Source organism: Dermacentor silvarum, chromosome 2, assembly GCF_013339745.2.
Source record: "Dermacentor silvarum isolate Dsil-2018 chromosome 2, BIME_Dsil_1.4, whole genome shotgun sequence".
NCBI classification, from domain to species: Eukaryota; Metazoa; Arthropoda; class Arachnida; order Ixodida; family Ixodidae; genus Dermacentor; species Dermacentor silvarum.
Window position 1 is genome coordinate 114,151,672 of NC_051155.1, and position 24,629 is coordinate 114,176,300.

Sequence of the window (24,629 nt, forward strand, 5' to 3'; positions counted from 1 at the left end):
AAAATCGGATATCTTGTCGGGGCTCGAAGTTAACCGAAGATCAGTAGGCCGGTTGGCTTTGGGAGACCACGGTACAACCACAACTGAGGCAGTGCAGGGTGACATGGTTGGGCCTCTTTCGGAGTCAGAGAAGCACAGAGCAAATTTAGTTTTGAAGAAAGACTCAGGAACATGGATGAAAATTAAATTAATGGGCTGCTAAACTGCACAAGTATCTGTATCTGAAAAGCGTGGACAAATAATGGAGGAAGAGGTCAATAAAGGTGGCAGCCAAGTAGAGGATAACTTAAACTGTAAATAGACAAGCAGGAGTCATCAGAAAGAGAGAGAAATAGAGAAAGTGAATTGGATGTAAAGAATGGAAACGAAAAAGGACAATGGATATTTACAAGAGTGAGCTGAAAGAAATTAGAAGGGAAAATCTGTACGATAACACAAGGGGCAGTGCCTTGCTATTTGAGGCTCGAGGCGGTTTCCTAAGGACCAAAACATACCGGATCAAATATTCGGAACTAGATAAGGTATGTGTATGCTGCAGCAAAGATCCGGAGACCACATAACATATTCTAAAGGAATGAGAAGGGATTCACCCAGTGAGAACAGTAGGTAACGTTCACGTTTCTTTCCGCATAGGAATGGCCGACAGCAGAGCCTGTGACCACTGCGGCAATGAAAAATCGATTGAACATATTTTGTGCGACTGCCCGCAGTACAGTGCAAAGAGACTATCTCTTGAAAACGCGTTCAACCAATTGGACGACCGGCCTCTGTCAGAAGGAATAATTCTCCGCCATAGGTATTTTTTGAACATTTCAAGTAAACAATCGCATCGAGTTCGGAATGCCGTCAAGTTCAACGATGTCAAACACTGCAGCGCTACGCGCCGTGGGAGCGCCACAAAATAAAAAAAAAAATGCCGTCCGTCTCCCCTCGCCTTTCCAGTGTCCCTAGCGGTCGTCACGATGTCAGCAGGGGGAATCTGCAGATGTCAACTGTGGAAACGATGTCCATTGGTTGAACAAGAACCTACGACTTCCGGTTAGTCTGCTAGCAGGTACGCGCGCTTTCTGCTTTTACTCGTTGTGTTGCTAGTTTGTGCGCCCTTGCGAATCTGTAATTACAACCCGTAACGCAAGTGCCAAATCGCTCGCGTTCCAACACAGTCGTGCATAGCGGTCTGATTAGCTGCGCGAACAGAGTGCGGCAGTGTTGGCCTTTCCAGATGTGCGGGCAACACAGGGTCTATAGCGGTACGCTTCGCATAGCACGGGCTGGCACCGCAGCAACAGCGGGTAGCCGAGAAGCGCTGAGTCCACGTTACCGGCACGATAACTCGTCACACGTCGTTTGCCATTCGCGGGCCGCCGTTCGACAGCGCTTTTTGATCGCGAACGGCGAGATTTCCTTGCCGTACGTAGAGAGGATGAGACCGGGACTCATTTGTGCAGCAGCCTCACCGCCGCTGATCGCTCGACGGCGCCGATATCGTCGCTAGGCCTTTTCTGGTTCCCTTCAAAGCTTATTCAAAGCTTCAAATGAAATACCGACGCTCACAAGCAGCAATAATTGTACACAAAGAAAAAAAATATGCTGATATTAGCGGTGCCGTCGGCTGCGATGCGAGCACAGCCGAGCCCGTCGTCTAGCGGTGGTAGCCGTGCACTGCAGCTGAGCTGCAGCCGATGTTTTCGTTGCCGGTGGCGGAGGCGCGCAGCTTCGCGGTCGTCGATTAGCCCATTGATCGTGCAGCGGGTGGGGCGCCGGCCGAACTGCCGTCTACTTTAAACACCTCTTGCGCGGCACACGTTCTACGGCACTGGCGGCCGGTTCGCCGTCGGTATATATGCCGCTAGCGTGGACGTGACCGGAAGTAGGCAGTGTTTTGAGAAGGGCGTTGGCAATGACGTATGTTACGTGACCTTTCTAGAAGCACTCGGCGAGGAGGGGAGACCAGCCGATGAGGAGAGTAGCGAAGGAAAGAGCGAAACAACGGGGGCCGTTTTTCGATCATCAAACGCGTGTAAGTCCGCTATTACGGCAATATTTCGAAAAATTCTCGCGGCTACGTGGTCGTTGTAGAATCGTGCACAACTGCAACACCAAAACTAAATTTCTACCTCAGGGTGGTTTAGGGGCCCTTTAACGTCACAAAAGAAGGCCGTGCAGGCGCTTCTGCGCTTCTTGCAAGCCATCGGTTAATCTGAACGACTGTGATTAGCACGCTGTTCCGGCATGTGCACTTTTTTCCCGTGTGCTTTCTTTTCTTTCTCACTCTCTCTGTCCTTTTTTCTATCCACTATTCCCCTACCACAGTGCAGGGTAGCAAACCGGATTCTAACATCTGGCTAACCTCCCTACTTTGGTCACTATCTCTCTCTCGCTCTCTCCCCGAAGTGCTTGGGTTTAAAGTGGAAAGAAGCATCAACCGGTCAGCAGTCGAGATAAGCAAGTGACGTTTAGAGTATTGTTGAAAAAAAAAAGCAGGGAAGAGATTGATACGACCTGATTTGATCTCTTAGTCATAATTAGAGGAGCCAGGTAGATATTGAGGAAAAAAATATGAATGAAATGTATGCAAAAACGCTAGATAAAGCACATATATAGCAAAGCTGAATAAATCACGCTGGCTAGGTGACTATTTTTCACCGCCCTGTTTCAAAGGGGACGCCATTAAATCATCATCATCATTATCATCAAACCCGACAGGGACTTCCGGTGGGCGATAAGGGAGTGCGCTCTACGCGTTCCAGCGTGGCAGATGGTGTTCGGGAGCTCGTGCCTGCCATGGCTTCCGGCAAGTTGACGCGTTTGTATACGCCCTCCTTGCAGTTTCACCCTTTCAAGGTGCAGTTGGCGTGGTTCGCGCGCTGCTTGGTTCCGTATTCGCACACTTGTTTTACACGAAACGGGGAAATGGCAGAGCGATCTCTGCTCGCCAGACGCGCTGGTACGTAACCAAATTGTCGTTCTTCTTAGACAATGTGGTTGTTCTGAATGCCTCGAATCATAAGGCTATCCTTTCTCCTGCGATTTGCGATGAATCAGTCGGCATACCGCGAACCAGAAACAATTCCTGCGGAGCGGTGCCTCTGATGACAGCGCCCGAACATCTGCACCACGAACGCTAACCTCAGTAGTTGCCTCCGTCGCAGTGCGTCGTGTTCCCCGAGCTCGTTATCGTCAGTCCAGAACTGCAGCAGCAGCTAGGCAGCGGCGCCATGTTTACAAAGCGCGCGAAATGCGATTGCGTAGCGGAAGCGGCATAACACTGGTCCGATGGCGTGCTCCCGGGCAGTCACTAACATCGCCGTTAAGCTACGTTCCAAAGGTGTTGCGCACGAGCGCACTCGAGTGCGTTGCTTTGGAGTTCGGAGTGCAGTGGATAATACAATGAACAATGAATAACCTTGCCGTTTAGAGAATTACATGGCCTATGACTCACTGCAGTTTGGGGTCCCAGAACATGTCTCGTTCGTCAGCTCTGGGTCGTCGAACAGACGAAGACACGACACATAATCACGGTCAAGTAGCTTAAGGTATCGCTGGCTTTGTCGCCACCTCTGGCTGCAAAAGGGTGACGAAGCGAGGATGGCATTTCATAGCTGCACGCTCACAGGTAAACCACCTTTTGTACAGAAGGAAGGACAGGCACTACACTGTGTGTATGTGCCTGCTCGCGTGTAGTTGTGTGTTTCTGTGCGTGCGTGTCTGTTTGTTTGTGTCCATGGCATGACGAAACAGACAGCAACAGCGACAAGAAAATGCATGCTAGCCTAATAAAATATATGCAGATCCCACGCACTGTGGAAATCGATGTAAGTGAAGCTTTCGATGCTGTTTGCTTTGATTGACGATAATAATTGTTCAGATTGATCAGTTCAGATTGTTCAGTAATAATTGTTCAGTTCGCCATTTGTGACGGCGACTACGTCATCTCTCCTTCCCTAGACGATCTTTTAGCAAGGCATTTAGCCCTCCCTCACTCCGTTGTGACTGTTTCCGCGAAGGGCATGTATCCCTATTCTGAACTTTGGACACACTCCACAGTTTCTTCCCGAAGGTATCACGCTGGGAAGCGTAGCGCCTTTAGACGCACACGACCCTCTGGCTCTTACTATCGATGCGCCCCCGTCTTATGGAAGCCCTGACGCTAGTTCTTCATTTGATGCACATTTTGACGCCATGATCGCCCCCGACTTTTCGGCTGCTCAGTATGACGACCTTCGTCGCTTGTTAGCCGCTTACAGCGACATTTTATATTTTGCTTCGCCCTATCTCAGCCAGACAAATGTTGTGACTCATCGCATTGACACCCGCAATGCCAGTCCCATCCGTAGGCGTCCTTACCGAGTGTCTGCGACTGAACGGCGCGTAATTCAAACGGAAGTCGAGAAAATGCTTACAAAGGACATCATCGAACCATCTACGTAGAGTTACTGCATATGCTACCAAAGGTAGCAGAGTTGCGTGTCTGATTTATAAACGCCGCTCATGCCTCCATTGGCCAAACGCCACCACGTGGGTTCCAAGCAACCGTGCATTGAGGAGAAGCTGCTGCTGCGGCCAATTTTTACAGCGTGAAGCTGCTATGGGCTCATTCCAATAGCCGTTTCGGGTCGCGATGATGCTGCCGCCGACGGCTCCCACCACGTATCGCGTAACCGCTATCGCCGGAAACGCGAGAAAAGTACCCCATTCCCGCCGGGATTGGGAGCCGGATACCCTACCACTGAGCCACGCAAGCGCTTTCTATCGGGCCGTGGAAAATACCCTTTTAATGCAAGCACACAGGGGGAGATGACTTGAGCTCCCGCCAGTATGGTGGCGCCATCTAGGTAAGATGCCTGCAAACGCGGCGTCCGTAGGCGCGGAAGACAATATGCGATTCAGACGAGGCACGCAATCAACGTGCTACCGAGCTGCCGAGCCTCCGTCAGTGTGGTTGCGCCATCTAGTTAAGGTGCCTGCAAACGCGGCGCACGAGGTGAACAGACTGTCGCGAAGACCCTGTTGTGCGTGGCGCCCAAATTGGAGCTACTCTTAAGCCGCTCCACCAGCTTACACCGTGACTGTGCTGCGTGTGCCGCGCAGGCCTGTGACATTTTGTATTTCCCGACGCCGCCGCTGCAGCGAACTGGATTGACGTGAGTTAACGCTAGCCAAGTTCAAAGCGAATCCGGTTGGCGTTCGCTGTTCACGTGCGTGCCAGCTGCGGAAACGACAATACAACGTACGCAGCAGATCTCACAGGTGTTTCATCGCAGTTCCATCGGAATGATACAATGACCGGGTGCCCTGCTCCCAACTGCACCAATCGCTCGGAAAGCGGAAAGGCTTTTTATTCGATACCATGTGGGAGATCGGTTATTGAGCGTCGACTGCAGTGTTTGCGTCGAATGCAACGCGAGAACGCTGTGGCAAGACGGTCAAGGATATTCAAGGTAAGTTTTTCCTTTGAACAGCCTATGAAACTGCTTCACTCATTTTTTTTCAGAGGTACGGTTGATGTTTGTGTTATGTAATCGACGCGTAGAACTGCCGATATTGTTAAGCTGCTCACGTGGTTTTCGATATACCGTGTTTGTCAAAGCACTCAATCGTTTCAAACGTATATCAACAAAATGAGATACTGTTAAACATTGGTGTTGTCGTGGTTTTCGATATACCGTGTTTGTCAAAGCACTCAATCGTTTCAAACGTATATCAACAAAATGAGATACTGTTAAACATTGGTGTTGTTTTGACAGGCATATTGCGTGCCACGGGGAAGAACCTGACAAGTGTTGCTTATAGAGTCGTAGCATGAGGTCCTGCAGGCCCGCGTGTACCTTGTCCCCCTTTTTATTATTTTTTTTTCAACAGTACTGTTGCGTACGCTTCCCTTTCTTGTATGAGTAGCACCTGAGAGCACGCGCCGATGGCCTCAAAGTGTGCAAATATATGAAAGCATGCGAAATTTATGTGAAAATAGGGCGCTGTCCATTTCGTTCGTAAGTCTGTAGTATACTTGAGTTACTCACTGAATTTGTCCCTCTAACGTGTTGTAATCCGCGGCAGTATAGTTCTGTGTACAAGGTAGTCCTATTAAGCCACACCTGCTAATGAGCCCCCAGTACCACAGCTGTATAGCATTGCTCTCTCGAAAGTCTTGGCTCTGTAGCATGGGGGCTCCGGAGCGTGTCGTAATAAATTCTCAAAAATAGAAAATTCAGGCTTAATTTGCATGCTACTTTGTTGCATGCGTTACGCATGCCGAAAATGATGGACCTGGTGAACGAACACTGGGTGAAAGCAAAATTGATATTGTTACGCTAAAGCTACGGAAGGACGGAAGAAGAGGAGAACGAAGTGCGCTTGTCTTTGGCGCGGCTTGGAGTCGGCGCGGCAACCCTTTGCCCCTTTTCATCGATTCATCTTTAAATAAACGCACCCCATCGTAACAGTTTTGGTGGAGGCGCTGGATAAAACAACGGCGCCCCCGAAGAACGACAATGAACCGTCCGCTGAGGCGCAATCCGTGAAGCTTTGACGAAGTCGCCGAATTGCCGGTCTGCCACCAGAGATGGCTTCTGACGGCGACAATCCGCCACCTTCTACCAGCGTTCCATGGCAGCCCTACATCGAGCCACGCACCTTCGCTGGAAAATACGGAGAAGACGTGGACGGATGGCTCAGCTTCTACCAACGAGCAAGTCGGTTCAACTGCTGGAATGCCACCACCCAGCTTAACAACGTCGCCTTCTTCCTCAAGGGAACAGTGTCTGTGTGGCTTGAAAACCATGAAGAAAGCTTGACAACTTGGGAGAAGTTCGTAGACGAAATCAATATGTGTTTCGGAGATCCGACAGCTAAAAAGAAGCGTGCAGAGCAAACGCTAATGCAGCGAGCTCAAGTCCCCGGCGAAACTTGCACTACGTACATCGAGGAAGTGCTTAAGTTGTGCAAGGCCGTGGACACCCAGATATCAGAAGAGGACAAAGTTGGTCATCTGCTGAAAGGGATCGCTGAGGACGTGTACCAGTTCCTCATAGGAAAAGACCGTCTGGTATCCGTAAGGGACGTCGTTCTGCACTGCCGTACATTTGAAGCGCTCAAAGCTCGGCGTATCACACCGAAGTTCGGCCGCCTGGCCAACGTGACTAACGTCGCCAGTGTTGACGTAGTCCCAGCTCCTTCCGACCTCGCCTCAACGATTCGGCAAGTGGTGCGCGAAGAGCTTGACCGACGCCAGGCGGTTTCCCTCTCGACTCCTCGGGTTCGAGAGCCTTTCTCTTCCGGAGACTTCGGTGAGACGTCCATTACCGCTGCCTCCGTAGATGCCTACAACTGCGCGCCTCGTCCAGGAGTGTCAAACCATACTACAAACGCGCATCCCAGTTACCAGTTCCACAACTTTAAATTTATTTTTATTTAATTTTAATTTTTGACAGCTTCGGTGTCAAAAATTAAAAGAAAGTCCGACGTGTATTCAGCGTTTCTGCTGGCTTCGGTTGGCGTGGTGTAGTTCAGTTTCGACGCGGAGCTAGGCACCAAGCCAAAATTCCCAAGACTGGAGGCCTCTTGCTAGTAGAATCAGTGGGAATCGTCACTGGTTGTAAGTGCGGTCTCCGAAACGTAGCCAAATGCACCAAAAATGAGGAGACAGCAATATGGAGAGCAAACTGTGACATGAAAGCCTCGGACTGTAATCGATGGAATGCCCACATATTTCTTAGCCTACAATACTGACACCGCGCAGAAAAAATTCCGGCCGAAACCATCTTAGCAAGACTGTCAACGTTAACGCGATTTTCCTTAAATCAATGCAGCGACTCACCATATTGGCACCGCCGAAAGACGTCATGTATGATGCGCGTGCTACAGACGGGCTTCTCTCTGACGCGTCGCTCTGGACATGCTGTGTGATCTAGCGCCGCCACCGTGAAGTCTACGCGTGGTGCGTGCCCGAAGTTGACGTCAAAAAAGTCCATTGAACGGCGTCACACATCCAGTGACCCAAGTTGGCGTAAACGAGATTTATTGAAAAGTGGTGCGTGCACATTGACAAAAGTTGGCATCGAAGAGGTTCATTCAAGAACGGCACATACCAGTGACCAAAGTTGGCGGGAAAAAATTCGCGTAGCTTGCACTGGAGGCGCATTGCTAAAGAGACAGCAGAGCTGATGGGCACCTAGCTAGTCCTGGCTCTTGGGCTAGGCTAAGCACTACCAAGTCATCCCCAGAATTTTCCGAAATTTATTGATTATTGATCGATTAGCTATTGATTGGCTATCGATTTGCTGTCGCAAGCTACTAGCCACGTATTTAGCCTAGGCTAAGCACTACCAAGCAGTGTTGTACACGTTCAGCTAAAAAATTAACAAAAGCTATTTCCTCGTTCCTTCCCAATTTTGAAACGAGTTCCCGTTACAAGTTCCTGTGATGCGAAAGGAAGGCCTTCCTGTTACACTTCGAACATTGGAACGTGCCGTTATATTGACGTTACATTTAATTTTTAAATTAACATATAGTGTTGGGTAAGCCTGGAGCGAAATGAAGTGAGTAATTTAAAGCTCACATTGAACTACGTATATTGTACGAATTTGAACATCGCCGGCAGGAGATTATATGGAGATAAAAAGAATCCAAAGAAATGCTCGTAGACAAATTTTTCAGGGAGCACGGGACATACTCCAGACATGTCTAACTGTAACTTTGCTACTCGTCTATTACAAGCGCAACACATATGCCACTTCCCATTTCTGTCCTCAAATGCGCAGTCAAGTTACTGCGCTTCAGATATGCAAATAGAAAGTTACTCACATGCACCAATATAATTAAGTCTCTTGCTCAAGAAACCGCATCGAAAGGAACAATACATATGCGTTGATGGAATGCTGATTCAATATTGCTGTATGAGTGGGCAAACATATCCAGAATAAATATTCGCAACTTAGTAAAGTCCCTTGTTTGAATTCAGCAATGTAACGGAGAACTCACGAAAAAAAATTAGGGGCAGCTTCACACTAATGGTGCGAAGACAGGGCAAACAGCGAAGCTGGCGACCCCACCTAGCTTTATCTCGGTTCGGCCAAGTTCTTGCGAGGTTATACTTCGAGACTCCGCCACGTTTTGCGCAAGATCACCTCGGAATCATCGACAGCCCAAGGAACAACGAAGACTCGGTCATTAAAGTATACGGACGATTCTGGACGCTCAAACTCTTTTGCTAGGTTTCGCGGGCTCGTAACTCCGGATCTTCTGCGAATCTCCGCCGTTTCGCCGCCGCTTCGGCTGCGCGATACTCGGAATCGGACCGAAATAGTCTCACTCGCTCTCAAATAGCGGCGCGGCGGCTTTCGTGCCACGCGAAAGCTCCCTCTTCTTCGGGAGTGACGTTCTTCGGCCGCCCCATCTTCGCGGCGACGTGCTCGGAGCAGAGATGGCGGGGCTTTTATGACGCCGGGGCGGCGACGCGAAGCTATATATCCCGTGGGTGGCATAGTGACGTCACGGCTTAGCTCCGCCTCGGTGCAGCCGCGGTAACCACTCCACACGGCACGGTGACGTCATGGGCAACGCAAGGCGAAGCGATGCGGTGCGCGCGATGACGTCACGGCTCATGCAGCTGTGGCGAGCATCGGCGCTGTCGGCGCAGCTGGAGCGAAGCGTTTCTAGGCGGTGAGGTTTTGCGGCGTTTCCAGGTTTGCGGTGAGGTTTTGCGGCGTACACTCGACGGACGCTTTCTGCACTACCTCCAGGATCGGCCCACATTTCGGGCGTGCGCCACCGGACTACCTCCAGCTTATTAGTCCGAACTCCGGAGGAGGCGGAGGACAGAACATTTATATCTCCAGCAAAATATACACCATTGTCACGTGACAGGCAAGCGGTAGTTCCTTGCCCCTCGCGCGGTCGCCCATCCGCCCAGCATGATATGCTGCGCACGCGTGCGTGCGTCTGTCAAGTACCGTAGAACGTTTGCAGAAGGAACGCCGTTTCCTCTGTCGTTCCTTCGTAAACCTATCGAGTGGCCGTTAGACTTCCACCGACCCTTAATGGAACGGTGGCGTTCCACCGTTCCCCTCAAAAGGAACTAGTTCCATTAACGCCGTTCCGTACTACACTGCTACCAAGTCATCCTCAGCATTTTCCGGAATTTACTGATTATTTATCGGTTATCGGTTAGCTATTGATTGGCTATCGCAAGGTATTGGGCACGTATTTGGGCTAGGCTAAGCACTACTAAGACATCTCCAGCATTTTCCGGAATTCATTGTATATTGATCAATAAGCTATTGATTGGCTATCGATTGGCGATCGCGAGGTATTGGCCACGTATTTGGGCTAGGCGATGTACTACAAATTCATCCCCAGTGTTTTCCAGCATTTATTGATTATTGATCGATTAGCTATTGAATGGCTATCGATGACTGACTAAGCTTCAGTAGCTCCAACTATGCTTAGCTAGACAGCCAGGCTCAGCTTCGCTAGTTCACAGGGGTATATGACATAGCGCTTGAACCCTTTCTGCACTACCGCCAGGATCGGCCCACTTTTAGATGCGAAGCAGCTTATGGTCGGGGCTATGTCACTCCCTCCCTGCCTCCGCCGTGCGGCGTCCACATCCATACTGCTCATGCACATCCTCCTCCCCCTCCTCTCTTTGTCTCATCTCTCCTCTCGGCATTCCTCCTCTCCTCTCCGACGCTCCTCTCCTCTCCGGATTGCGCAACGAATGGCAACACCTGCGGCTCCGAGCGCGATAAAGCGGAGCAGCTTAGGTTAGAGGCGCAACGGTAGGCCCTGCATACTCCGCTGAGGGGCGCCACAACGCCCAGAACTGTTGTCGACGCCGTCGGCGTTTTATCCGCGTTCGCATCGAACGCGCATGGCGTTGGTGACTGTTGCCGGTGCCTCTGGGGCTGCTTGGAGGTTTTCGACGAGATCAGCCATTAGTCGTCGAGCAGCGTCGGAAATCTTACCTACGAAATGCCGCGATGAGTGCCACGGACAGCGCCAGCGTCAACGCCAGTGTCAGCGCCGTGGTCGACCCCATGGCTACTTCGCCATACTCCTCAGGGTGCCCCTACGGGAAGATGGTGTATTATTGCGATAGCAATTAGATGGACACTCAAAAGCAGATTTCTGCCGTCGGCGTCGCCGTCGCCGTGAGGTTCCGTATGACGTCAATGGAGATGAAATCGTCGCCGAACGCTGTATGTGCGAGTGAAAGGGCGCGAGGGGCGCGCGCTTTCACGGGGAGTGAACGCACGGCGGAGAACAAACGCGCGTTCGCGCCGTCCTCCCTTAAGGGCTGCAGAAGTAGGCGTCTCTTTCCTCCTTTACAATCACCATATCTGTAGAGCAAACGCTCCTTCTTGCGACGCGCGAGAGGCCGTGGGGGAGGGGGGAGGGGGAGGGAAGGGAGGCGACGTTTAGCTGCGGCACCAAGTGCCTATTTATATCAGAGGCTCCGGCAACAGTCCCCAACGCCGCACGCATTTTGAGCGAACGCGGGCAAAACGCCGACGGCGTCGACAACAGTTCTGCGTGTTGCCGGTGCTGCTGCATATGTCCAAGTTTATACAGCTGATAAAGCTAATATCATTACTCCGTATAGCTCTCTACAAATTTGCTATCGCAATTGATGCTTCGGCTTTCAGGTGAAACTGCGACAACTTTTTTATTGCGATAGCAATTATATGGACACTCCAAAGCAGATTTCTGCCGTCAGTGTCGCCGTCGCCGTGAGGTTCCGTATGACGTCAATGGAGATGAAATCGTCGCCGCGCGCCGAACGCTGTATGTGCGAGGGAAAGGGCGCGAGGGACGCGCGCTTTCACGGGGAGTGAACGCACGGCGGAGAACTAACGCGCGTTCTTCGCCGTGCTCCCTTAAGGGCTGCAGAAGTAGGCGTCTCTTTCCTCCTTTACAATCACCATATATGTAGAACAAACGCGCCTTCTTCCGACGCGCGAAAGACCATTGGGGGGGAGGGAAGGGAGGCGACGTTTAGCTGCGGCACCAAGTGCCTATTTATATCAGAGGCTCCGGCAACAGTCACCAACGCCGCACGCATTTTGTGCGAACGCGGGCAAAACGCCGACGGCGTCGACAACAGTTCCGCGTGTTGCCGGTGCTGCTGCATGTCCAAGTTTATACAGCTGATAAAGCTACTATCATTACTCCGTATAGCTCTCTACAAATTTGTTATCGCAATTGATGCTTCGCCTTTCAGGTGAAACTGCGACATTTTTTTTAACGCGATAGCGTTTAGGTCACCGTGTCGAAGTTGGCATTGGATACCCGCCGTGGTTGCTCAGTGGCTATGGTGTTGGGCTGCTGAGCACGAGGTCGCGGGATCGAATCCCGGCCACGGCGGCCGCATTTCGATGGGGGCGAAATGCGAAAACACCCGTGTACTTAGATTTAGGTGCACGTTAAAGAACCCCAGGTGGTCCAAATTTCCGGAGTCCCCCACTACGGCGTGCCTCATAATCAGAACTGGTTTTGGCACGTAAAACCCCATAATTCAATTAATTCGAAGTTGGCATTGGCATTGGCGTCGGCATTGGCGCCCGCGGCCGAGAAAGTCACCCCTAACCACGTTTAGGTATGCCACACCATTCTATCATTGATGTGGCTCATACCTTGTCTTGCATTCTTGGCAAAGCTATTCCTCGGGATTTTGAGAATGACAATCCACAAACAAATGTCAGGAAACAAAACATCCACAGCACATGCCTTCTATGTTAAATTTTCTCAGACGAAAATATTGAAAGTGCGAAACAAATATGTAAACCTGAAAATGATGTAATTTCTTTGGCGCGGTTGTGCGCGATCACCAGGATCGGCCCACGCAAGAGACCGCGTTTCCACCAGAAAGCTCGCCTACGTGCACAGCGTTTGCCGCCAGTGTTGGCCGGTAACCATTACGGTTGCATAATCTGCAGTCGTCGGGAACCATGAGTAGCAGTCAGGGATCTTTGAATGCTATCGCGTTTCACTCTTAAAAGCGAAGCTTAAGCGTCCTCCGAATTTTTTTCCGATGCATCACTGACCTACGGCCGGCTTAAACAGCTCCGCTGTTAAAAGGTTCCTTGAAGAGCGGCCCATACTCAGGATGACATACCCGGTGACCCAAGCTGGTCTGACGGTTGGTTTCGTTTGTGCAAGCGGGTCCTGGTTCATTCAGCCGATCAGACATATGCTCTGACCATTAGACCATGGACAGCCCAGTGACTATTTCTGGTGTGAAAGCGTTTAGACGCGGACAGACATTCTGCCATCTGGGGGAAGTTCCCAAAGGATGCTTACCACATCGAAAAGCTATCGCTGACATGCACAGCTATCTCCAATGATTTCTGCACAAATTTTTCTTCCTCCATGTGGAAGCGCAGCAGCGCGCGCCTAAAACCGGAGCAGCAATGGCGGGCGGGCGTTTGGGTGGCGAGAAAAAAAGAGGAAGATACATCGGATATCTCATGCGCCAACCGTGCGCGCGTTCACAAGGCGTGCAACCATTGGTCCGCTGCACTTGGCGTCACGTGGGCCCAGCAGCAGTGAGCCCATAAGCAGCGTTCTTTTCCCCCGCTTCAATCTGGCCACCACATCGCATCGGCTGAATTGCCGAGTCCACGAGACGCGCCTTGCAGTTCGCGACGCCACAGCGTTTTATTTCGCCCACGCGGGTTCGTCGTTCTCGCCAAAGCGGCCTGGGACGACCTCTGATGAACGCCTGGCTGACAATGGAAGCAGCCAACAAGGCGAGTAACGGCAAGAGGCGCAAAAGCTCCTGGACCAGTGAAAAAGAAACGCGGCTTATCGGTTTGTACCAGAACTACCGGCTCTTGTGGGACCACCGCCATCAGGACTACTACAAGAGGGACCAACGCGAGCGCGCCATGAGGGCCATCGCCGATGGCCTGGGCAACGAGTTTGACGGTGAGTGAATGGTGCCTTGTCATCCTCTTCTCTTGCTTTGTGGTGTGAGATTCGGTCAGAGAAACAACCTGCTCAAGAACCAGGCAACCGCCGAAACAGTCAGTGTCGTTTCAATTCGTACAGGTTTTCGGCCTGCACGCCAGCTAGAAGACCAGGTGTGGCTGTACTATAGCGCGAGAAAAGCTATAAAGCCGGACTGGCTGTATCTACTTGAGAAATATACTAGAATACCAGTGGAAGCAAGACAAGCGGGTGTGGAAGGTTATGGCCTACCGCAGTAGCTTAACGTGGGACGTGAAAAATTAGTTAAACGTATCCGATGTCCGATTAAGGCGACGGTCCACAATCTGCAACGAAGTAAATTTTTATTCGCTGGAAACAAATTTTAGACGCTTGACAGAAGTTCGCACGCGCGCGAATGGAACCTTGAATGTGAGCTTGAACGTCAGCGTCGATTACAACTCAGTATACTACGACCACACAGACGTTGTCGATGATTCGGAAGCGTTTAGAATGTCCCAGGCGTTGCCAGCGAGGCAAGCTCGTATAAAACCGTACGCGTGTTGGCGTACGCACGCGTTCAAGACATAGCTCGAATTTCCCAGTGCGCGCTCAAACCATGCTGTTTTTGCCAGTCCCGTTTCCTGCGGCGTTGTGCTCCACAGCCCCTCAATATTATATACTGCTAGTCATCTCTTTTTTATTATTCCGTGCCATGCGGTAGGTGACATGCGTGAAGTGCTGATGGCACAGATCCCAGGAAGGCACATGTGCTGATGCCTTTCCTTTCTATGTCAATGATTTCATAATACTCCAGCACTTATAATCTACTCATTAGCTCAAATCATCTGAAGATGAACAGATTAGGCTCAACATAACCTAATTTTCCCCCCGTAATATATTGTATGGAGATTGTCGGAACTTGCCAACACGGTCGAATTGAGCTACGAGAATTGACGGGTGTGCAATCGACGGTTTGCAGACTGTATTAACGGAAATGGACTCTTTCATCTTCACAGTGCAGCCAGTGTTCCTGGCGCCCCAGAACGCTTTAAGCCGCAAGTGCCTAACTTTGCCAATCAAGAATATAAAAAATGCGATTTGATGCATTCTTCATTATTTTAGCATGCATTTTATAGGTTCGGATATAAGAAGTACGTCTCCGGCGTCGAGATAATTATATATAAGTTCGTATGAATTGCACTTAACTTAAATTTAATAAAACCAAGATTAACTGCAGATCAAAACTGTTAACATCAAGAGGGTGTTAGAGGCTCTTAGGCAGGCCAATCTATCATTTGCTCAATAAAGTTAGTGTGGCCGTTGCCCATGTCGTGCCACAATACATTTTAGTTTCACAATCATACAACTGTATATATGAAAGAATGATATAGTGTGAACAACACTTCACTAGCTAATATTGTGGTGGTAATATCTTGCGTCACAAAAAGTACTCGCGACGTGGTGTAGCATCCTTTAGATGGCAGTCATTGGCCGGCGGAGGCAAGTGGCACTCGTGTTCAATGGTGTTATTGAGGCGAAAGCCTTAAATCTTTGTTTCAAGGTCGCTGTGAGGTACAGAAAAGGTTAGCGAGCTGGCGTCACGTATCGCGCCTCGCGGTTGTGCCACTGCTCGCGCGTTCGTCGTCTTCTTCCACAGCTAGCTCGGACGCCGCTCATCATAAACTAAAGGGGAAGCGGAATAAAGCAATAATGCAACATAGACGAATTTATGGCTACAGTAAATATGAGGCGGTGCGTGGAATCTGGAAAGGAATGATGGGGCCAGCGCTATGGTTCCTAGAGCTTCATTGCACATCGCTATGGCTCCAACTAAGCTTTCGCCATCACATTCTTAGAAGGTTCTAATCATCGCCCGTAATTTTTGAACCATTTCTACTGAAGAGTTGTAGCACACAGCGCAAGAATTGGTGCATTTAAGTGAATATCCAAATGCGCACAGTTATTTAAAATGAGAACGGCTAAAGGCCGACCAACAGCCGAGATTTCAGTCGCATTAATATTATTAGTGGCAAAACAAATGCACACAATGACTCGTTTTTAGACAGAGGCAGTCAGCAAGGGGAGCAAGAAATTCCCTAACTCTAATCAGATTCATTAATAAAAAAAAGGCGGAACCAATCTCATGATGACTGCCGACAGTAATGCGTTAAGCACTGAATCAACTTAGCGACACAGCGTATTGCCACCGTCGAAACGACTTATATATGAGGCGTGTACTGCAGCGGCACTCCTCTTTCGTGCTCCCCTAAGAACACTCGGCGCCATCTAGCGCCACTGCCGCGAAGCTTGTGCCTGGCCTCCGAAATGCCTGGCGCGTCGGTGCGTGCCTACGCTGAGAAACGCGTTATGTGGCCACCAGATTAGCGATTCTTTCGGGACACGCCTGCGCTGCTAGCTAAATCCCAGACGAGAAGTGTGGAGCGGCGGTGCCTGCGAACGCTGAGAATTGTTCCCTCGATTGCCGCACATTCAGTGGCAATCGAGGGAACAATACTCAGTTTTCCAAGTTCGCGAGAGGTTCATTGAAGAGCGGCACATACCCAGTGCATTCATGGCGCAGCTCACCAAAGTGATGGCGTGAAAGGCGTTCATTGAAAAGCGGTGCATGCATTTATTGCGCAGTCTGCTAATGCGTCTGGTTGCAGTCGGTGAGGAACTCTTGCGACGTGGTTGCGATACCACTCATCATCGGATAAATGTAAAGCATCTGTTTTTCGTCATTGTAGAGCGGCACATTCCCAGTGGCACATACCTAATTACCCAAGTTGACCCAAGTGCCATCAACGAGTTTCTGCGAACAGCGGTGCTTATCCAGTCGTATATCTGCAGTGACAGAGCTTGAAAGAGCGGCGTGAAAGAGCTTCGTTGAAGAGAGACACGTATGTAGATATTGACACATACTCATTGACTGAGCATATACAGTGACTTCGAGCAGCAATTATGAGAATCCGACATCTCGACACGGTTAGAGTGATCTTGGGATGTGTTCCTGAGAGGAAATCTCATTAGTCCTCGAAAACGAGAGAACACCAGTAGCCCCTAAAAAACTCATCGACAGCTCTAGCAGGCTGCGCCACCATCTATATAGGTGAATGGTCTAACCGTACTTTCCGCATCTCGCAGTGGTGAATGTGAAGGACAAGATCAAGACACTGCGCGACTACTTCGTGAAGGAGATGAAGAAGGAAGACGGCTCGCGTACGTCGGCGTGCTCCTACATTTCCCGATGGGAGCACTTCAAATGCTGGGAGTTCCTGCGCGGCACCATCAGCGTCGATACAAGCTCGCAGCCGGCCAGCGCCGCCGCCATGTCATATCCCGTGAGTGACGCACCAATTTCTGATATATGATGACTTGAGCGATGTACCGAGAATACAATTATCGGAGTAGAGTCTAAGGCCAAGTTCGATGCCACGAAAAGGAATAAAAAAAAATTTCGGGGTCTTACGGGCCAAAGCCGCGATATCATCATATCGCGGTTCTGGCCCGTAAGACCCCAGAATTTTTTACGGCGTGCCTCGAGGCACGCCATATTGGGTGACTTCAGGTTAATTATGACTACCTTGGTCTCTTTAACGTGCACCCAATACACCGTACACGTAGCTTTTCTTTTGCATTTCGTCTCCATCTAAATACAGCCGCCGCTGCCGGGATTCGATCCAGCTACCTCGGGCTTAGGAGAGCAACACCAAAGCCACTACGCCTCTACGGAGGGTGCAGGAATTTGCTAGCTAGCTACGCATGTCATGACGACTACAGCGCACTAGTGGCCGAGGACGAATAAGGGTCTAACTTCACATTAGGTTTGAAAACTTAGCAAGTTAGCCTGGAAACTTGGGCGTGTTGGTGATTTAATGGGAAAAAAGACCACAGCGCAATATAGACTGGGGCACGAAAGAGTGAGATGGACAGTGCGCTGACTTGTAACTGTTAATTCATAAAGACATGAAGGAATAAATATGTGTATGGTACTACCGTACGCAACGTGTGAATAATAGAGAGAGAGAGAGAATAACTTTATTGAGAATTCCTGCAGAGTCGATTAGGCTCCCTCCACGCAGGGAGGACGAGCTTTCATCGCGACGCGGCCACTACGTCAGTCCTCGTGCGTTATGCTCCTCGAGGTCTTGCTCCCTGGCTACTTCCGCGGGTCCGAGAGGGCCGCCTTCCCCTTCCTGGGGGTGCCGCCCCCCTTATCCTCGGTTTCGCTAGGTCGCTGCCTTCCTAGAGCTGTCGAGACCTGCTGGACGGCCTTGAGTTGTGTCTCTTGATCGTAGATCCTCGTTGCAGCCTCCAGCTGCGGCGGGATCGTCGTCTTCTCACTGGCTTCTCTCGGATTTACACCACAGTCCCAAAGGATGTGAGCCGCGGTAGCTCTCTCCTTCGCACAGAGTCTACACACGTCACTCGTGTACACACTCGGACACACGTGCTTAGCTAGCACCGGGGTGAGCAGGGACCATGTCTGTAATTGTCTGTATAACACTGCCTCCTTCCGGGTAAGCCCCGGGTGAGGTGGGAGCATAGTCTGTCTGTTCAGTCTGTACCATTTCACTATTTCGTTGAAGGTGGTCATCTTGTCCTTGGCACTGTACCGCGACCAACACTCCGAGTCGGCCGTGTTTGCAGCCGCGCGGTTGGTTAGTCCTCGCGCCGCTGCGTTGGCCGTCTCGTTGTGGTTCGCGTTCCCGCGTTCCGACACGTCACTGCCCATGTGGGCCGGAAACCACTTGATCACAGCAGCACTTTTGCGCCCGATGTCTTCGACCTTGCGCAGTATGCGCGCGGCCTCACTACATACCCTTGGCATAGTTCTTCACTGCCGTTCTAGAGTCACACAGCACTGTAGTGCATCCGGGGTGGGAGATGGCCAAGGCGATAGCCACCTCCTCCGCTTGGTGCGCTTCTCGAGTCCGGACGCTCGCTGTGGTCTTCGTTGCACCCGTCGATGCTCAGACGACCACAGCCGCGTATGCGTCGCTGCTGCCTCGATACTCCGCCGCGTCCACGTAGACGGCGCCTTCTTCTCTGGCGTGGAGGTCCACGAGAGCCCTGGCCCTCGCCAACCTCCGCTTCCTTGTTGTGCTCGGGGTTGACGTTCTTCGGGATCGGGCAGACCCTGAGCTTTCTATTGATGCTATCCGATATAGGTACGTTGTTCTGCTGCTTGCCTTCCCTCGGCTCGAGGCCAAGGTCCCGCAGTATCTGTCTTCCCGTTCTCGTTTCAGAGAGACGTTCGAGTTGCGCCGTTCTATGTGCCTCGACTATTTCGTCCAGCGTGTTGTGTACTCCCAGCGCCATGAATTTTTCGGTCCTCGTGCTCCCGAGGAGACCGAGTGCCGCCTTATACGCCTTGCGTATGGTGGCGTCTATCTTGTTACGTTCACTCGGCCTCCAGTTGTGGAAGGCGGCGACGTACGTTATGTGGCTAACTGCAAAGTATTGAACGAGCCCCTAGTCGGGCCCTCCTCCTTCATCCCCGCTCTTCTGTTGGACACCCTCTTGATGAGTCTCATCGCCGCGGCTGCTTTGCCCGCGAGCTTGTTCACCGTTTCACCCTTGACTCGATTTCGCTCGATTAGCAGCCCGAGCACTCGAATCTTCTCGACCTCCGGTATTACTGGTCCTCCCGCCGTCTTGATCGTGATTTTGGGATGCTCGTACTTTAATTCCATATTCATTCTTTTCCTGCCCACTCCTTTCGGTGGAATCACCAGCAGCTCTGACTTGGCCGGAGAGCAGACGAGTCGACGACCACAGCAGACCCGTCCAGCTGCTCCTCGATGGCGTTCACCGCTTCTTGCAGCGTTGTTTCGATGTGTCCGTCGCTTCCTCCCGGTAACCATAGCGTAACGTCGTCGGCGTAGATGGTGTGCCGGACTCCCGTTACTCTTTCTAGCCGGTTGCCCACCCCGATCATCATGAGGTTGAAGAGTAACGGGGAGATCACCGAGCCCTGCGGGGTTCCGACGCTGCCCAGCTTCTTCTCTTCGAGCTGCAGGTCTCCCGCGCAGATTTCGGTGGTCCGTTCCGTCAGGAAGTCTTTGATGTACTCGTATGTCTTTCTGTCCATGTTTCTGTCGGGCCTGGATACTTGGGCCAGGTTAGCCGAGTGCCTCACTTTATCGAAGGCGCTCTGCAGGTCCAGCCCAAGTATGGCTCTGTTGTCCTTGGTGGCCGTCATATCGTCGATGATCTCGTTCTTCATTAAGATCATGGCGTCTTGCGTCCCGAGCTTGTTCCGAAACCCTATGATGGAATTTCGGTAGAGCTCCGATTCTTCCAGGTAACGCTGCCACCTGTTCATGAGAACGTGCTCGAGGACCTTTCCCACGCACGAAGTGAGCGAGATCGGCCTGAGGTTCTCTATGTTTGGTGGTCTGCCAGGCTTGGGGATGAGGATCGTCTTGGCTGCTTTCCATTGCTTGGGTAGCCTTCCATCTTGCCAGCACTTGTAGAATTTCGTGAGCGTTTCGATGGCCGCTTCGTTGAGGTTCTTGAGCACTCTGTTGGTCACTCGGTCGAGACCCGTGGCGGACCTGCCATTGAGATTCTGCAGAGCAGCTCTGACTTCCCATGTCTCGGTGTCTCGATCTAGCGTCTCGTTCTCGTTGCCTTGGTAATCCGGGTGTCTTCCCGTGGGGCTGGTCGGTAGGTACTTGGCGTCCAAGTTCCGCTTGACTCGTCCTCTCCGTGTTCGCAGATTGCCTTGTGTAGGATCCTGGCCAGGTTGTTGTGTTGGTGGCCCTTGGTCTTTGTTTCGTCGAGGAGGTGCCGCAGCATGTTCCACATCTTGCCCTTGTGTAACTGTCCGTCGGCTTCATTGCAGGCCTCGTTCCATTGTTGGGTGCATAGCACCTTGCAGTGAGCCTCGATCTGCCTGTTGAGCTCGGCGATCTTCTTCCTTAGACTTCGGTTCGTTCGTTGCTTCTGCCACCTCGCCTTTATGGACTGCTTGGCTTCTATCAGGTGGGCGAGCCGACTGTCCATCTTGTCTATTCGTTCGTCCGTTTCCAGCTCTTTGGTGGCTCTTTCCGTCGTCTCAACGACGTTAGCCGCCCATTGTTCGATGTCCATAATGTCCAGTTGCACCGCGGGTAGTGCCGTTCGAAAGGCGTCCCAATCCGTAATGCGATGCTTCCTTATGCCGGTGTTGCCTTGGCCTTCGAGCGGTACGACGACCTCCACGATGTAGTGATCGCTGCCCAGCTCTTGTCCCGTGTTTCTCCATTCCACTTCTCTCGTTCTTCCTTTGGTTTTGACGAAGGTAAGGTCCGGAGTGGTGTCTCTCGTAACCGATGTACCGATCCTGGTGGGAAAGACCGGATCCGTGATTAGGTTCAGTCCCACGTCGGTGGCATCTTGCATCAGCTCTCTTCCCTTGACCGTCGTTCTTTGGTAGCCCCAGCCTTGGTTCGGAGCGTTAAAGTCTCCGCACACTAGGATCGTATTGCTCCCCGCCACTCTACTCGCCTTGTGAAGTAGTGCCTTGAACTACTGTGGTCCGTGAGACGGATTGCTGTAGACGTTCACCAGGAAAGTGCTCTCCTTCCTCTTCTTGCCCGTAATTACTTCCACCGTGCAGTGTTCGATGGCGCTTCTGCCGATCAGTTCGTGTTCCATGAAGGTGATCCCTTTCCAAACGAAGGTGCAGACCCCTCTGCCCTTGCCCTTGGACGTGTCCCTTTCGCTCGGCGGGCTGTCGTGCGACCGGTATCCCGGGAGTCTCCGTGTCTCTTCGCTGTGTGTTTCTTGTATCATTATTACGTCTGGTTTCCTCGTTTGTTGCTGCAAGTGTTGCACCAGCACCGCTCTTTTGCCGGTAAAGCCGCTGCAATTCCAGTGCCAGACCAAGAGGTCTCTCAGTGGCGGTGTGGTTACTGCTATGCGTGCTGTCCCGGCCATGATTGCTGCAGTCTGGCGATGATCTGTGCTTCGATACTTTGCATTTGTGGTGCGCCTGCAGCTGTGTTTGCATCTGCGCTATCATGTTCTGGATCGTTCTCTGAATGTTGGTTGTCATCTGCTGAACCCTTTGCTCGAGCGCGGTGAGGCGTTCGTTGGTTACCTTGCTGGTCACCAGAAGATGGTCGAATCTGTGGCCCTGTTTTTCGATTCTCTCTGTTATCTTTCGTTCTTTGGCGCCCTCTATGGCTCTCCTCTTGGGAGCCGGTCCTGCCGCTATCGTGGCTCTCGGGTCCACCTCGACCTCTGGTTCGTCCTCGGTCATCTCTTGTTTCCTCTGTTGTGCGGGCGTCAGCTGCTGTTGCTGCTGTTGCTGCTGTTGCTGCATCGCAATTAATGTCGTTAGCCTCTCGTTGATTTCCTTGATGGTTGCGTCCTGTTCGGCGATTCTCCGCTTTAGCTTCTCGTTCTCGTCTCTCAAGGATTTCTCCACCCCGTTCGCTTCTTGGATCTTCTTCGCGGCGTTTTGCGCCGGTGGTTGTCTCTTCTCTGCCATGTTTGCCTTGACTGCGTCGGCCCAGGAGCCTCTCTCCCTCGACTGCGACGGTCTGCGGCGACTGGCGCTCCTGCCTATTTTGTTGTCGTCCCTTTTGCGGCTGCTGTCGCGCTGCTTTGATTCCCCGCGGGGTCTCTCGGCAGGCGACGCTCGTCGCGGCGGAGAGCTTTCCGGGTCCGGTTGCTGCATGGCTTCCATCTTGCGTTCCCATCGCCGCTTCTTGACCACGTACGGCATGTTGTACTTGTTGTTGCATTCCCTCTCGCCCATTGGGTGCTGTCCCCCGCATAGCTTGCACTTGGGCTTGCATTCAGCGTTCGTGACCCTCTCTGGGTTTCGATTCCGCAGCCGAAGCACACTTTGGCGTTGGTATTAGGGCATACGTCTCTTCTATGGCCGACCCAGCCGCATTGCTTGCACACGTCAAAGTGCTTGCGGTAAAGTCCGCACCTGACCAATATCGAGCCATACTTGACGTAGTTCGGTACTTTCTGTCCAGCGAAAAGTACTATCACCGTGGTTGTATTGCCGATTCTGTGTGCCTCCACCGCTAGGGGGTTGTAGGGTTCACGATATTTTCGGCTATCTCCTCCGGGGTGTCGTCTACGGCTATACCTCGGATGACTCCCTTGACCGCGCCGTCCGGCGCCGTTCGGTAGGCGTTGATTTCGTATGTCTTACTTCCTATGTTAAGGGCTTTGACCTTAGAGTACAGCGTGGCGCTCCTCTCGTCCGGGGTGCTGACCACGATGATGTTTTGCTGCGCGTTTGTGCAGATGGTGTCTGCTTTGGCTTCTTCCTTCGTTACTCGAGCCGCCGTCCTGACGACCGACATGGTAATTGAAGCCTCCGTTTTCGCTACGTTGAGACTGCCACGTGGTCTCATGACTACCTGGTGTCTTCTTTCGGCATATCTATCGGCATCCTCGCCGCTTTCGTTACCGAAGCTGCAACTCTCTTAGCAAAGCTGGCCCTGGTCTGGGTCTAGACTGGCGAGTAATGGTGGCGGACTCACCGTTTTCCTTGCCGGCCATGATCTGCTTGATGCGCTTGCCGGAGGCCGACCAGCCTTCGACGTCTTCGGTGTAATGTCCTCTCCGTGAACTTCTATGCGCGTGCGCCCGCCGAAACTGCCGATGCTCAGCGTTGACGTCATGTTGTCTTCCATCGACGTGACCACTTCCATTTCGGACGCCATCTTGGTCGTACTCGTCGCCGGGTTAGGCCTAGCGGCCAGGCCCGTCACGACCGGTGGGCGTACTCGTGGTAGGCCTACGTTAGGCTTAGCGAAAAGTCCGCACCGCATCAGAGAAAAGTCGTCGTAAATCGAGAAAATCACGTAGCGCTTGGTCAAAACTGGTACCGGTCGATGCCCCGCACCTTCGCGCACACTTTGGTACCAATTATATCGCAGCAACTGTAAATTAACGCTGCGTTCATTGGCATAATAGCAAGAGTCGATGTGAAGCGCGTCCGCTCCCGTCGACAACCCGGAGGAAAAAACCATGGGTTCTGTACAAAAAAAAAATTGTCGCAGTTTCACCCGAAAGGCGAAGCATCAATTGCGATAGCAAATTAGTCGAGAGCTATACGGAGTAAGGATAGTAGTTTTATCAGCTGTATAAACTTGGACATGCAGCAGCACCCAGCGATACTAGATTACCTCTTTAACGTTGGCAGCACCAGCAACGCGCAGAACTGTTGTCGACGCCGTCGGCGTTTTGCCCGCGTTCGCACTGAACGCGCGCGGCGTTTTTTTATATAAATACGCATTTGGTGCCACAGCTAAACGGCCTCCCCTCTCTCTCTCCCTCCCGTCCCCCCACAGCCCTTTTGCGCGACGAAAAAAGTCGCGTTGGCTCTCTCATATATAAAAAATGTCACAGTTTCGCCCTAAGGGCGAAGCAATGAATGGGATAGCAACACAGCAATGTCATACGAAGTAAGGTGAGCGGCTTTGGTAGCAATATGAATTGTAGTAAACATGAGCTGATTAATTAAGCAGGTCTGCTGTGGCGTAAGTAGACCGACATGAAGAGAGACTCGATGACCACGAGAAGGCGCGTGTGAAACGGTGGTGTTGATGAGAAGCGCTTACCGTGGGCAGCGCGTGCGAAGGGACACACCTGTAGTGCTGCACTGCCGATCTGGGCAGCATTGCATGTGTAGCGTGCGTTGGAAAATGTGGCCCGACTATTACTAACTGAATGAACAAGCG

General features: G+C 51.6%; 1 protein-coding gene and 1 pseudogene across 1 annotated transcript; one reads left to right on the forward strand and one right to left on the reverse strand.

The window, feature by feature from the left end:
- The first annotated feature begins 13,560 nt into the window (after nt 1-13,560).
- LOC119440303 (uncharacterized) lies at nt 13,561-17,300 on the forward strand. Its single transcript, XM_037705227.2, has 2 exons — nt 13,561-13,926; nt 17,074-17,300. Exons 1-2 carry the CDS (start codon nt 13,713-13,715, stop codon nt 17,298-17,300), a joined length of 441 nt encoding a protein of 146 aa, XP_037561155.1. The 5' UTR covers nt 13,561-13,712.
- A 788-nt stretch (nt 17,301-18,088) lies between these two features.
- On the reverse strand, nt 18,089-20,419 carry LOC119440304 (uncharacterized; annotated as a pseudogene).
- Between the last annotated feature and the right edge of the window lie 4,210 nt (nt 20,420-24,629).

Bases quoted from the DNA above. Each gene is read 5' to 3' on its own strand.
- LOC119440303 (XM_037705227.2), top strand. From the start codon at position 13,713: ATGAACGCCTGGCTGACAATGGAAGCAGCCAACAAGGCGAGTAACGGC. The intron at 13,927-17,073 runs GTGAGTGAATGG...CGCATCTCGCAG, and splicing joins CCTGGGCAACGAGTTTGACG to TGGTGAATGTGAAGGACAAG.